This window comes from Salvelinus namaycush, chromosome 12 (genome assembly GCF_016432855.1).
Source record: "Salvelinus namaycush isolate Seneca chromosome 12, SaNama_1.0, whole genome shotgun sequence".
Classification (NCBI taxonomy): domain Eukaryota; kingdom Metazoa; phylum Chordata; class Actinopteri; order Salmoniformes; family Salmonidae; genus Salvelinus; species Salvelinus namaycush.
The window spans coordinates 38,198,185-38,212,971 of NC_052318.1; the positions used below are offsets into that span (position 1 = coordinate 38,198,185).

The 14,787-nt window shown below is 39.3% G+C and overlaps 1 protein-coding gene across 4 annotated transcripts; it reads right to left on the reverse strand.

The window, feature by feature from the left end:
- Positions 1–372: 372 nt before the first annotated feature.
- Positions 373–9,069, reverse strand: LOC120057203 (T-box transcription factor TBX2b-like). Of its 4 annotated transcripts, none has more exons than XM_039005707.1 (8): positions 8,262–9,069; positions 7,253–7,520; positions 5,708–5,854; positions 4,369–4,445; positions 4,024–4,196; positions 2,492–3,093; positions 1,438–1,895; positions 373–832 (listed from the first exon to the last, which is right to left on the reverse strand). In XM_039005707.1, the coding sequence occupies exons 1-7, from the start codon at positions 8,621–8,623 to the stop codon at positions 1,461–1,463; spliced, it is 2,064 nt and encodes a 687-aa protein (XP_038861635.1). In that variant the 5' UTR covers positions 8,624–9,069; the 3' UTR covers positions 373–832; positions 1,438–1,460. The 4 variants fall into 4 exon arrangements, with proteins under 4 accessions (XP_038861635.1, XP_038861634.1, XP_038861633.1 ...); XM_039005706.1 differs by having other exon boundaries at positions 373–1,302; XM_039005705.1 differs by having other exon boundaries at positions 373–1,307.
- Between the last annotated feature and the right edge of the window lie 5,718 nt (positions 9,070–14,787).

Sequence of the window (14,787 nt, forward strand, 5' to 3'; positions counted from 1 at the left end):
TAAACATACAGGGACATATTGGCCATTAAAGGAAGGACCTGGTTTGAAAGAATAAAATATACATATATTTTGAATTCTTCCAAAAAGTACAAATATTGTTTAAACGAACTAATTCCACTCTTAGGCCTGTTATAACCCACCTAAACTCCATAGTTTGTCAAAAGTTTGCTTTGACGTTAAAGCTATAGGTGTCAACACTATTGAACATGCAGAAACTGTTGCAAGAAAAATAATATTTGCTCTTATTATCAAGGAATAAAGCCTGTAAGGCATTACGTTTTTCTTTTTTATCAAGCCTTTAATTCCCAAACATGTACGTCACAAGGCAAGCTTATCAATAAACGAAGACAATGAAGTAACTGATACAAAACATCACCTGAACGACATATTCATTTTTATTTAAAGTGTGAGGAGCTCAACAAAAGCATATTAATGCATATGAATTTACCCGAATAAACCAGCACAAAAGATACAAATTGAGCTACCTCTGACGAGGTAGTCTTCAGTGCTGGAGAAAAAGAAACCTGAGTTTTCCCTGCCAAATGCACAGTGCTGCGCATTGTATCGCAAAACAATGTTTCATCAACAGCATCCGAAATCCTTGGGACGTCCCTAACCCTAACACTAACCCTAACCTTAACTCATACCCTAACCTTAACCCATACCCTTACCTTAACCTTAACCATTACCATTACCCTTACCCTGACCCTAATCCTTACCTTAACCATTTTAAAATGCAACTTCAATGGGGTAGGGACGTCCCAAGGATCCCGGATAGCATGGACCGGAAAGGGTATGCAGGTGGCACGCATTTCCTTCGTATTTCATCTCACTGGCAGGATAAACAGCAATGCATCATAAGCATTTGAAACTCATTCGGTTAACAACAAACGCTAAATAGTGTTCATGTACAATATATTTCCATGTAAATGGGGAAATTATAAATGCAACAAGTTGAAATCTAAGTAGTATATACACGCCAATGTACAGATTTGAATAAATTAATAACAAGTTGCGTATTATTTTATCCTTACAGTATATTTACAGAATTGCTTTTCTTGGAAACATAAATAATTAAATCAGATTAATGTTTCATGTTGTGAGTTACAAATGTCTTTCCAAAACAGCTTCAGAAACCAGTTTAACTGTGTCTCCTTTCCATCCCTTTTGAAATCTATTGTAATGTATTTTTGGGGTGTAGCTTTATCCTTATCAATAGCCTAGCGAACAGCCCCAACATCCTCTGTTCATCCTCCGTTCCTCCTTCAGGGGCCGAGATGCTCTCCATACACATGCGGCAGCCTACACTGACGTAAAAAATGAATCTATATCACCAATAGTATGTAATTTGATGAATTCACCTCGTCAGCCCATATCCATCCATCTCACTCTCAGAACAACTGTGTATATAGCCCGATAGAATCATGTCAAATATACCTTGAATGAACAGGTGGTTTTGGTCACTTTGGAGCGTCAATGGCAGGAGACATTTCTCTGGGTTGTTCCAGTCCTCTGACCAGCCTCTGTATATTTTGCAGTTCGTTAGTGGAATCCTTCTTAGATGTTTTGGGGGATGCCGTCCTCTGGCTGGCCGCTTTGTGGCTGTGGTGCTCAGATACAGGACTTGTTTCTCTGCTGCCTGATTTGGACAGGTCGGATGGTGCGTTGATGCTGCCCGGCAGCCCTGTGGTGAGCAGGTTTGTGCTTGAAGGAATAGATGTGGGTATCTGATAAGGGTTGAATCGCAGCCGTGGTCGGGAGGTGGTGAGGAAAGGGTTTCTGCCCAATGTGGAGGCTGCCGTGCAGGCGGGGAGGGCCGAGGCCGCAGCAGCTGCAGCTGCCATGTAGGTGTATGGATACGGGAACAGTCCTCCAAAAGGTGGCATCGAAATTCCCTGTGTTCAAAAAATTATGGCGTTATTATACATACACAAATGCTATAAAGACAGAATTCCAGGCCTGTCATACTTCTTCGATATGCATGGATGGTTTTTGTAGAACATTTACTCTGAAAACCTTTTAGAGTTACATTTTTGTCTCTCTGTCTCTGTTTAATCGACAACTGTAGCCTACAGGCTATTAAAATAATATAATCTACTATCATTACAAAAGTAGGCCTATGTCTATCCATAATAAAAAATATATATTATTATGTTCTCAATAAAGTCAAAAAAGGCATCCACAAAGTCCCAATTTGGTTTGGAATAACCCAATATAGGCGGCTTTATTCATTCTTTATAAAGTCATACATCTACATTAAATATACTGAAATGATTTATTATGAATGCAATTGAAAGTGATGCTAAAAAGACGCTTCAGTTGCAGAAGTTTGTGCAGGAAAACTGATAGAAATATGAAGTGTTCCTCAGCTATATCTATTGTGGTGTAATTCGTTGTTGGGAAGACATTATTATTATTAGGCCTGCATGCATTGCTGCTGTCATGCATGCTTGTCTGTTGAAATTAGTTAGAGTATAAGTAAACGTTTTACCTGAGATGCTAGCATGTGCTGTGACAGGTGGAACGGGAAGTGACTATGACAGCCCGCGCTTTGAGAGGAGAGGCTTCCGTTTTCCAGGCCATTCGCTCCAGAAACAGATGTCAACAGATGCCCCATACCCATGGTGGAGAATGCCCCTGGTGCCATCGCAAACTGTCCGGGGTGGAACAACATTTGTCCCGTATTCAAAGGGTTAAAGAACTGTTGACTGTGCAAACCAGAAAAGGCCAGACTCTGCAGGTGACTCGCGCTAAAGTGTGATGGGCTCTCCGTCTGTACCATCAAAGGAGAAAACCCATCTTTCACCCCACTGATGCCCCCACTATCCGTGTCGTTCTTTGTAGGTTCAGTCTCTTTGCGGTGCTTATGATCTATCTTGTCCTTTTCAAGATTTCGAATACTGAACACAGAGTCACTCTCTTTCCTTGAATCCTGGTAGTCGCTCTTTTTTTCCAGAAGAATCCTATCCCTCACTCTGTAATCGCCTTTTGGGCTGAGAGGAGAGGTTGGTTCAGGCCCGGGGCTGCTGGCTGCGATGGATCGCTCCTCTTGTGGGTCAAGCTCCTGATCACTGTCAGTGCAGTTCTTGTCGTCTGTAAAACATTATATCAAACTTCCATTAAAATATCGCCATTTTATGATACACTATAATAGAATGTATTTAAAAACGCTCAAGTCTAACTAAAGGCTTTGCATAGCCTATTGCACAATTAAAGCAAACATAACTAGAGGCTATGATGTGTAGGTCTAGCCTACGTATAGCTTCCAGTATGCTAAAACCATTTAATATCACAACCAGCACATGCGTGGCTTTACTTTATATATTATTTGAAGGAAGGAGTCGTGATTTAGTGTTAACATTAATTTCCTGACCACTTCCATTCTGCTCGTAAAAACGTTTGGTTCGCTGGTAAGATTGGCATACATTTTGTTTTAAAGTCGTTCTATAAAGCTTCCGCAGTTGAACTATAGGCCATCGTTTAGTGCTTGGTTGATAATCGAATGCATAACTATCGAATAATGACGTGAAAACCATACTACAGTAATCAAGGGGCTGAATGTTTATGGACCTGTCAGTAGATGGCGCATTGGATCAAGTTACACTGATGCATGAAGCCTAGCTTTCATGTTCTACAGAGATATGGATACGTACAATAGTATACTGTGGGTAAAGAAATCATCGTGTCTGCTATTGTTTCTCCTTTTAACTTATTTATTATTATTTTATGTTGTACCACACGTTGATACCTTCTACTTAACTCTGAACCAATGTCACAACTGAGCACATAGCAAGCACAGATTTACCCACTTACTCGCGTTTTCTTCTTTTCTCTTACAAATATTATTTTTCTCTCTTATCCAATTGTAAACCACCCAATTATCCTCAGGTTAATGACACATAATAACAACCTTCAGGTTTGTTCCCATTTGTGTTGATCAATTCTTAATTACTGGCATCTTCAAAATGACCAATTTGGTGGAGACGAAAAGTAATGTAAACAATGCTTTATGAGCAGTCTTACCTCGACTGGTTCGGTTGAACCTCAGTGGACTAGTTACATGTCCCAGTGGAGAATGAACCGAGTCCCCTCCGGTGGTTTGTTCAAAGGAGGAGTCATCTGAGTCGGCACAGTCCCTGTCCCCTTTAAGGTCCCGGTCCTCATACATGCTCAGCGATGGAAGGGTTAACTGCTTCCTGCAGACCGGACTGAGATTAGTTAATGCATCTGTATTTTGATCAAATCACTACACAATAATGCTCGGTCTGCAAATGATTGTTGTTTATCCCAATGGGACAATTATTTTCAATTTATGGTCATATTTTCAGGTTAATCTTTTTAAATTCAATATCGAATAAAAAAATATACCTCTTTTCCCGTCGTCCATTTCCCGTGTCTCTGAACCCTTTAGCAAATGGATTGTGATCAATTTTGAGTTGTGTGATCTGTAGAGATCGAGAGTGCATGGCATCAACTATGGGATCCTGAAAAGACTGAACTGTATTTCAAATGTACATTTACATTTAAGTCATTTAGCAGACGCTCTTATCCAGAGCGACTTACAAGTACATACATTCATACTTTTTTTTGTACTGGCCCCCCGTGGGAAACGAACCCACAACCCTGGCGTTGCAAGCGCCATGCTCTACCAACTGAGCTACACGGGACGTACTATTCTTGGCCTACCACTAATAACAATAATACAAATAATAATAATAATAATGATGCCAATGATAAGCAAAATTATTAATCAATAAGCTTTATTGATGGAATAATATTTGTAACAATAGCAATGTTATGGTGCTGGGGACTGCTGTGCTTGTTATCTCGTTCGCTCTAGAGGCAAGACAAGCATCTCTGTTGATGAAGTGTAATTACTAAAGCGTATCAATTATTCATTATTCTTCTTAAAGTAAAGTATTATACCTAACATTTCGATTAGCATACGCTGATGTCATTTTCTCAGAGACTGAATGCTACTTTTTATTGAAAGCTACTTTTTAAACTTTAATTGCACACATACACGGCCTTGTTTATTTAGGAACAATACTATTCGTTCATGTATTAATTTTCGTCTGTCCTTTTGAGTTTTTAGAAGCTGTGTGTGTTCATGCTTTGAGTTAGTGGATTGCATGCTTTGATTGTTCAGAACTGTGTTGGAGTCTCCATGCAGTAGCCCAAGGACATAGTGAGGATAAGTGCCTTCTAATCGATTGTGACTCTGTACCATACATTTAATGATACCAACAAGCCCACTAGGCCTTCAACATGTACTCCAATGAACATCAACAGGAAGGGGTTTCTATAGCCAACATTAGGCATATAAAATAAGTTATTGAGACTAAAACATTCCACATGAAAGTTAACTGACACCTCAGGTTCAACTATCAGCATATATGTGTGTGTGTGTTACACACTTACACACTTACACACACACACACACACACACACACACACACACACACACACACACACACACACACACACACACACACACACACACACACACACACACACACACACACACACACACACACACACACACACACACACACACACACACACCATAAGTTTAAAAAAAACTCAAACATAAATAGAACAGGCCTACTTTTGAATACACAAGAGTGTTTACACATCCAGCAGTCAATATTCAATATTCTAACATTTAAAATAGACGTTTTGCATATTATTTTCTGGTAAAGCTTACCTTGTCATTCTGATATGCAGTGACAGCGATAAAATCTGTCTCTGGAAAAACATATGTCCGGAAGGTGCTGTAAGGGAGCTTCAGAATGTCGTTGGCCCTCACGATATGAAATCTGGGCTGGTATTTATGCATCGAATTCAGGATAGTCTGAGAATGCGAAGAAACAGAAAATATGTTAAGGTGATCATGCTGATACACGTTTTGGTTTGAAGTAAGATGACGAGGACAATAACAATGATGACTTCCTTGATTTGTTGGCACTTGTATTTCTTGTGTTATTGCAGGGAACTTATACATTCCACCGAAACACACACTGTGTTAATAATGCATTATTAATTTGTATAGGCCGATGATTTCCTCCACAGTGAAATATAACAAATGTAGGCCTACTACAAAAGTTGGTGTACTATTTCGAGCGTTTATGCTGACAATGCAGACTGACTGAATGTTTTGCATTGGGGCACAGCCCCTAACATCCAGGTTCTAATGTGAAACTAACGATTCTGATTATGCCTTGTCATTAGCCTTATTACATGTATAGGCCTATATAAACCCGTTACGTGGGATTATGCATTTATATAAACTTTTCTCAAATGTTTTACTGCACTTGTCAATGAATATTAACCTATGAAGGATTTGCAACATCTTTGAAAATGTTTCAAAGACTTCATACATGCGTAGGCTAAACATGGTTATGAAATCAACAGCTATTGTAACGCTTTGCCTACTTTGATTTGTCATAACCTGCATTAGACATGAAAAAACCGGAAAGAGCAGGCAACAATAACTGACTTACTGTTTATCAAATATACCATCAAATCAAATCTGTATTAAAATCATATTTAAAATACTGGCCTATACAGCGACGTAGACAGTAGTCTATTGGGAAGTATTTGGGCTACTTGGTTGTTATTGCTTTTGCATGTAAGTATTGGGTGAGTATCTGCTACCATTTCAAAGCGCCCCACTTGCAATATTTTTATCCAAATTGCACTGAAAGGAAACACTACCGTAATCAATTCAAGAGAGAACAAGTCTGCCCTATGTCTTTGACCTGGTTCTAGCTACTTGACTTAACTGCAAACTTTGTCACTCTGCTCCGCACCAAAATATACCACGAATGAAATATTTTTAAAGACAATAAATCAAATCTGAACCACTGTTGTTGAGCCTTAAAACTATTTTGGAGATGCATGGTGGGTTACTGTTGTCCTATCAATATTTTAGCGATTTTCTAATGCATAATTTTGCATTGCTGTTGGTTATCAATAAAGGTTAAATAATTTATCAACTGATGTTATAGCCTCCAAAAACATTACAAATATAGATTATTCTATGCCTACCTCATAATAATATGTACAATAATTAAATTAGGTCTAGGCCCTACATAGAATTCAAAAACCTTTATTATGTGCGTCTACAAAATAGCCGGAATATCCGCAATATCGGCTTTGAACCCTTGTCAATAGCCCGGGTTAGTTTTACACAAAAGGCAAATTCATCTTTAATCGAAGCATCATCAAATTAAATCAAGAAATGACGTACAAATCCATGCTTGTCGGAGATGTTATTAGTCAACTTGAGTTTATGAAATGCAACAGGCTTCGCCATCCACTGCTCCCCTGTGGCAGGGCTGTCCGGGTGGATGTACATTCGTTTGGGCATCTCCGGGTCGGCTTTCCCAGCTACCATCCAACGCGAGTTGTGGAACTTGTAGCGGCAGTCGTCAGCAGAGACTATATCCATAAGGAGGATATACTTGGCTTTCTTATCAAGCCCATTGACACGAACTTTGAATGGGGGAAACATCCTCCTGCAATAGAGTAAAACAAGAGTGAACACACTGGGCCTGTCAATCATCTGGCTTAAAATCATGGCATTCAAAAAAATATATATATTTGGATTTTATGCACGTTGATTGTACTATACCTAACTGTAAACACATTATATTTCTAATTGTTACTTTGAGAAGAAAATAAAGGTTATCTAAAGTACTGACAAATCCGAGGGGGTGTTGGCTACACCAAGATGTCTACGGGCACGCCTTGGAATTCCGCACAAAAGTTCGCCTACATAGCCTAACCACACCACGTACTCTTTTCATCTTCAAACACACTTGTTTCGACACATGCATTGTCTGATTGATTGAATTTGTTCATTAGTTTGTTATTCTCGTGTTAGGCCTATTCCTATAATGTGTGAACAGTAGCCTATGCTTATCCGAAATCACTCAATAGCCATACTTTCATAAACAGTCATATTTCGATAATTAGGGGTGCAATGTAAATATAGATGTGTGTTTTTGGAGACAATAGTTGGCTACTAATGCAGTAGCCTAGGAACCTGCAAATCTCTCATAAATATTTGAAAGCCTCTGGCAGCACCAGCGACACCGCCTTCTGGATTACTATTACTTGATCAAGTATGACTATCACTATGAGTGATTAATTTATAACAATTTCCTAATAAAATAAACTTACTCAGCAGTGCAAATAACATTGCCTATAATATGCACGCATAACAGTAGCCAAAATAAACGGAAGCATGTCTTTACCTTCCTGATTTCGTAATAACCATCTCGGTTCCTATTTTGTGAAATTGGTCCCATAAATCCTTGGCCTCCAGGTTGACTTTGGGGTCGTCCTCCACCTCTTCCTCCGGCTCCAAGCTCTTGAGGGAGCGGAGGTGAGCCGCTTGATGGTGATGACCCAACGCCGCGTGGAGTCCCGCTTCCGCGGCTCCAGATAAAGCATGGCCTGATAGAGGTTTGGTGAGAGCGCCGTGAGATAACGTCAGTCCAGGGAAAAAGGAAGGCTGTGCAGCTGCAAGGAAGGCTGACATAGGAAAGTCGGTCGGCCGGTGAGCGTGGAAAGGGTGATAAGCCATGGCAGTCCCTGTATAAACTGGATCTCTCATCGGTGCATTCAAAAATTGATATAGAATGATTATACGCTATTTATGTCCACCCTCAGTAGACGTAGCCTATTGGTGTGTGTATCCAAAAGACAGATGTCTTCGTAAATCGAGCAGAAATATAAAAGTAGTTTCGCGTGCTCAACCAAGAGCGAATGCGTCCCAGACGTCTCTAACAGACCGAGGGAGGAAATGAGTGTACTGCTACTCCTGATGCTCGGTTCCCACACAGCACGGTGATAATATCCGTCGAAGAGACGGCATCGACACCTCGAGAGTAGAGCTGGGCTTCGCTTCTTATTCACCCAAGTAACTTTCGGAAAAAGAAAATCACTCTTTACTCGGATAGGGAGTTCGAATTGAGAGGTCTTGCTCTGACCACCGTAGTATTGTGACTGTCTAACATGTCTCTCCTCCCTGGATCCCGACACTAATGAACCAAGCCCACTTGATTGCCGATTTTACGCTTTCCGGACCAATTGTGGAGCTCTATAGGCGTGGTTTTGACAGCTTCGGCCAAGATCCGTAAGGGGGGTGGGGGCTAAAAGGTGTCGGAAGCATTAGCAGTAAGAAAACATGTCAACAGAATAAAATATTAACCAATGACATAGTAAAGATCAGGAAATCCCTCCCCCAAACTTCGAATCGAGCACCAGGGCTGGCTTTTGCTGCACGGCCGGTGAAGAGGACGGATCCTCCGACTGCTTAGTCGTTTCGTGCAGCTTTCACACCGTGGGGGGACTAGCCTATAGCCTATACATCCTATCGCAAATCTCGACTGGGTTGAAATTATTCGGTCAGTAAAACCTGATTTGAAAACATGGCATTCATAGGGCTACTTATGAATGAGTTTTTAAATAAAACAACAGCTATTATCCCTACAAAACATTTAGCATCGAAGCGAATGTCTCTGCGCTGGCTGGTAAACAGACGGCTGCTAGGCTACTACAATGCCTTGCTACCTGACCTACAATTTGGTTGTGTTTTAAAAAGTAGACTATTGAGCCTACTTTATGGCGTGTTTTGATGCGCTGTTGCACTTTTATAACGTTGTAATAGGCTATATTAATATTCATAAACAACATATTTATAACTATGCTATTCATATGTGCCTTTCACTAGCAACACATTGATTATTTAACAGCAAATACATGTAGCCTACAACTTACAAATAAACACATTTGTTTCATGGATTCATCGCCTATATCGAAGCACAGAAAAAGAGCGATTTGAAGCGGTGAGAGAGCTTGTTGTCTTGGAGAGACACATCCAGTTTAAACCGAGCTGAGGCGAAGAGGGCTTATATCTTTGAGGAGTTATCAGGAGTAATTCACTCCAACGGAAATGCCTACATCCCCGAAACAGACACATTTAAGATAAGGATACGTTTTTTTATTATTATTATTATAACGAATCTACGGAAGTAGCCTATTATGGGCTACACTACTTTTTCAGCAATTTACGAAGTTCTTTACCATAGCCTACAGAATGTATCCAACATTGACACAAACACAATTGACTATTCGAAACAATAGCATATCATATCATTTAAACCGGCAAGAGTTTATGAATAGACAGTGGTAGGCTATGTTAGACGATTTGTAGGGAATCGCAAGTAGTCTACTGCTCCTCAGACAGACAGTGCGTTATGCAAGATGGAAACGGGCGATTTTTGTCAAACTTCACATACTATCGTTGTGTGTGATTCCCGTGTAGCGATATAACGTTCTCCAAATACCATTGTGTATACCTTTAAGAAGTCCATTCGCAGATCATTGATTAAGTGGGACTACGTTTGTTAAGGAGCTCTTGGCGCCAGTCTGCTGGCGTCCCACAATAAGAACCCTCTCCTGTCACTTCATATTTACCCCCAAATCTTCAAACAGCGTGCTCCAATCCCCTCTACATTCCATCCAAGGCTGCAGCCCATGATAGATCTCCAACTTCGGATTTCCTGCACTAGCCACATATATGCGGTAGTTTAGCTGTAATTATTGATTCGAATGCAGAATTTTTATGAATGACGGAAGAGGTGCAGGTGCAGTTGCAGGTTTAGTGCGCGATTACGTGGATACTAAGTTCCCAGACTCAACCCAAGCTTAAAACTCATTCAAAATTCTGCTGAATACACCGGACCTCTGTCATAATGGTGAGACTTAATAAGAACTCTCATAAACGCTAATGCAATATCTTTTCAGTTTAGAGCCTATTTTCTTTATATTTTGGTGTAAATTGTTGATCTGAGAGTATCTAATTTTTAACTAATTGTCACTTGTTTGCATTGAAGAAAATTATAAGATGATCTTATTTTGAAAATATACATTCACACAGAATATATTAGTCTACTAAAAGTTGTTTTAACTTTTTTAGTGACTAGGTGACAATTACTTTGCAGAGATAATGACTGTGTACAAATGACATTTACAGATCGGTCAAACGATTAGGGGAGAAGAAGTGGGATATGGAAAGTAGGCCTATATGTGTCGATAAGGATGAATGGATGAGTCCATTGGGATTTTTGAAATGTGTTTCTTGGAGTTAATTTAGTACCACACAACCTTATACGACTATCAAAAATCACCAGACTGGCCTGCAGACTTAAGGCATTCTCATGTGCAACATTGCGTTAGTTTTAAAACCAACAGTAACAGGGAAATAGTGAGGTCTGAAAAGTAATCGATGGTATATTCTTAGTCGGACAGAATTAGGAAAGTGAAATGCATTCATTTGAACAGAATGCCTGTTTTCATACATTACTTTGCCTGTTGAAGGTGCACACATTTGATTGGAAATTGGGCCTATATTGTTTATTTGTTAGGCCTAAAACTTTTTATGGCAAACATTTGTTTTAGAAACCTAGCCTACTTAAACTTTGAAATATAACTTCACATTATTCACAAAATGCAATATGATTTTTCAACCAGGCAGGTTCAAACGTTTGGGAAAATGCGTCATTTGCAGAAGGAAAAAATACAACGCATGAAAAACATTTATTTTCTATTATTTTTTATATATTTTTTACACTGATTATGATTGGACTACATGTTTGGTTAAGGTTAACGTCCACGCACCTACAGGCTTACATATAACTCTGTCACATGAGGCCAATTATGGGTGCTTGTGTCTACAATTCCCAGACCCACAACATTATAGTTACGGCAGTGTTAGAGCAATGGTAATGCACAATTAGTGTACAGTCTGACGGCAGTTGCTGAAATAAAGTAACAGAAAAAAAACACTATTTAGCTATTATTCTTTTTCACTACCACATTTTGTACATTAACTAGACTAGCCCACTGCTCCTCCATATTTTGAGCTGTTGAACTGCAAAGGATTAACCCCGGATGGAGACAGATAACGAGGTCCCATGTAGGCTATATGTCATTCAAGTAATTATATAAACCAAGGCGGACATTATGCTCAATTTATTTGTTTTAGACTTTGTTTTAGAAGCCTACGAAATATATATGTTCGTTGATAGTGTGGCTAGCCTATGAGTTACCTTGGTGAGTGCACAGTTGGACTTTTGTATTTAACTTAACTGTTGATTTGAATTTTAACTTAAATTTAAATCATTTATACTGTTGAAAGCAGTCAGTGGGTCAATTTGTATTTGTGGACATGACACCGAGAATTAGGTGCACAAATCAGTAGCGATATAGCCTAGGCCTATAACCTACCAAAAAGTCTACATGTACCAGCCAGCACACGTAAGGTATAGGGCTATACACTTTAGGCTATATGAGTGAGCATATCCGCATATAAACACAAATTATTTAAAACTGATCGCATACAACATGTTCACTTTTCCCCCTCCCATAATGTATGCTCTTATAAATATGCTTTACATTTCCCTTGAATCTTTTCATCATTGCCCTTCCATCTCTCTCGCTCTCTCTCTGCAACTGATCCTCTGCTATATTTATCCTGAGGACTGAGTTCTTGGCGCCAGACCGTTTAAGACCTGTCAGAGTCCCTCATATTTCCCGGTCACATAGCCAAGGCAACTAGTCTCCAAGCCTCAACAAACTCAGCCAATCCCCTCTTCCCTCTTACCCATGGTCAATGCCCTTCACTGCACTCTTCGCGTCATTCATTCATTCATTCATTCAAATCTGTCTTTAATCTCATTGCATCACGTCAGTGTTTGGGGGTTTAGCAATTTGCTCTTCGTCGTGGTTGTCTCATCTCATTGACCCCAGTTAGTGGGACTGCTGTTCGGTTCCCTACCCCTGCCAATTCAATATAGGACAAGTTGTTCAACATAGGACACTCCAAAGGCCTTGTCCATATTAATACATGCTATTTTAGCTGGAGACTTGAAATGGAACATGAGCTAATTAACCTGCTCAGTTTACCTCACACTTATAAACTCCATAAGGTGATCTTGGCAGAATACTTATCATTAGGTTATCATGTCTGCAGGAGGACACTGGCTCCGCTGGAATCCGGGGATGAGGGAATTAAGGCCTAGTTCTGAAGAGCACCTTTCACTTAGGTAACAGGTGGGGGCGCCAAATTAAGGCCCTTTGGGGAATTGAGAAGAAAGACGTTTTTCAATCTAACCCGATGTTTCGCCCTCAAAAGATGATCTTTAGACTAAACGTGTATGTATATTCATTTCATTTAGGTGACTATAGACAGTCATTTGTTTCTTCAAAACTTTAGCATGCTATACCCCATTGCCTTGTGGCTACCATTGCCATCATTATAATGATTGCATTCCCTTATCATTACCTATAGAGTGGAATTGTGGGCCTGTTTATATCTGTTCATTAGCCTACTTAGTTATGTGCACCATGTAGTTGACATTAGTTGACCTAACTATTCGGTTATTTTATATTCATAAGGAGGGATACACTTTGACTCTTTAATTGAAAACTCTACTCAACTGCTGCACCACTGAGCCGATCGAAAGTAAGAAATGGTTGGTTGTTCAAAAACAGGTTTAATTGGGAAGATTAGAGGAATTCATATCAACTCGCTTCTTTGAAACCTAAAAGCCCTACCACAGTGGATGCTTTAAATGCTATGTTCACAGAGAATTTATTGGGTAACCACAGTTTTTAGTTTTTTGAATAATTGATTGACAAAATAAAGTCAACAAGGAGATTTCGAATCAAATCTAGTTTGTGGTAATGGTATATAAGCTCACCAAATGTATATATTTTAACAGTTTACTGTAACTGGGTTTTCCTGTTCTACTAATCTGATAGGTGCAGACGATCAGCAACATTTAATATAACCTACATCATATGGTGTAAAGTTGCCTATTTGAAAATAACTGAATTAACGAAGTAAATGAATACATTCATCTGTTTGATGACAGCTCAAATTAAACAGGAAGGTAGCCTGTTGATTCAAAGTTAACATCCAGATTATTATTGAAATATGCATGACTTTGATATTTTTAAATTATTCTGCCTATTTCTCTTCAAACACGTCGAATAACAATTAATACCACGTTCTCTGGTCTTTAATTTTAATAAGAATAAATTGGCGGTTTATCTTTACACTAAACTCATAATAGCTTAATTATAAATGATGAATACAAATATTGTTTTGTAAGTTGTTGATATATTAAACACTTGTTACATATAATAATATATATTATTCTACTATAAACAAATATTCCAACTATCACTGCAAGAACTGCAAGAATATTCAACACATTTCCATAATGGATTTCCTGATGGAAAAGACCAGGGAATTTAGGACTTTTTTCAGGTAGGCTATCGAGCGTTGGGTCAGTAACCGAAAGGTTGCTGGATCGAATCCCCGAGCTGACAAGGTAAAAATATGCCGTTCTTCCCCTGAACAAGGCAGTTAACCCACTGTTCCCCTGGCGCCGAAGACGTGTATGTCGATGAAGGCAGCCCCAAGGCTCCTCTCTGATTCAGAGAAAGACACATTTCAGTTGAGTGCATTCAGTTGTACAACTGACTAGGTATCCGGCTTTCCTAATTCTCAATTTTGCATCATCTCCCTAAAATAACAATTCTGAAAATTTGACATATCATATTTTAGATACATTTTTGGCATCTGACAATCTCTAATGAAAGCCACAATTTGAATAATGACCAAATGAAATAGCATAGAATGCCTACTTTTACCTGTCCATGAGGGTCTCTCAACTGAACTGCTAGCCAGATACTTGCAAATATATA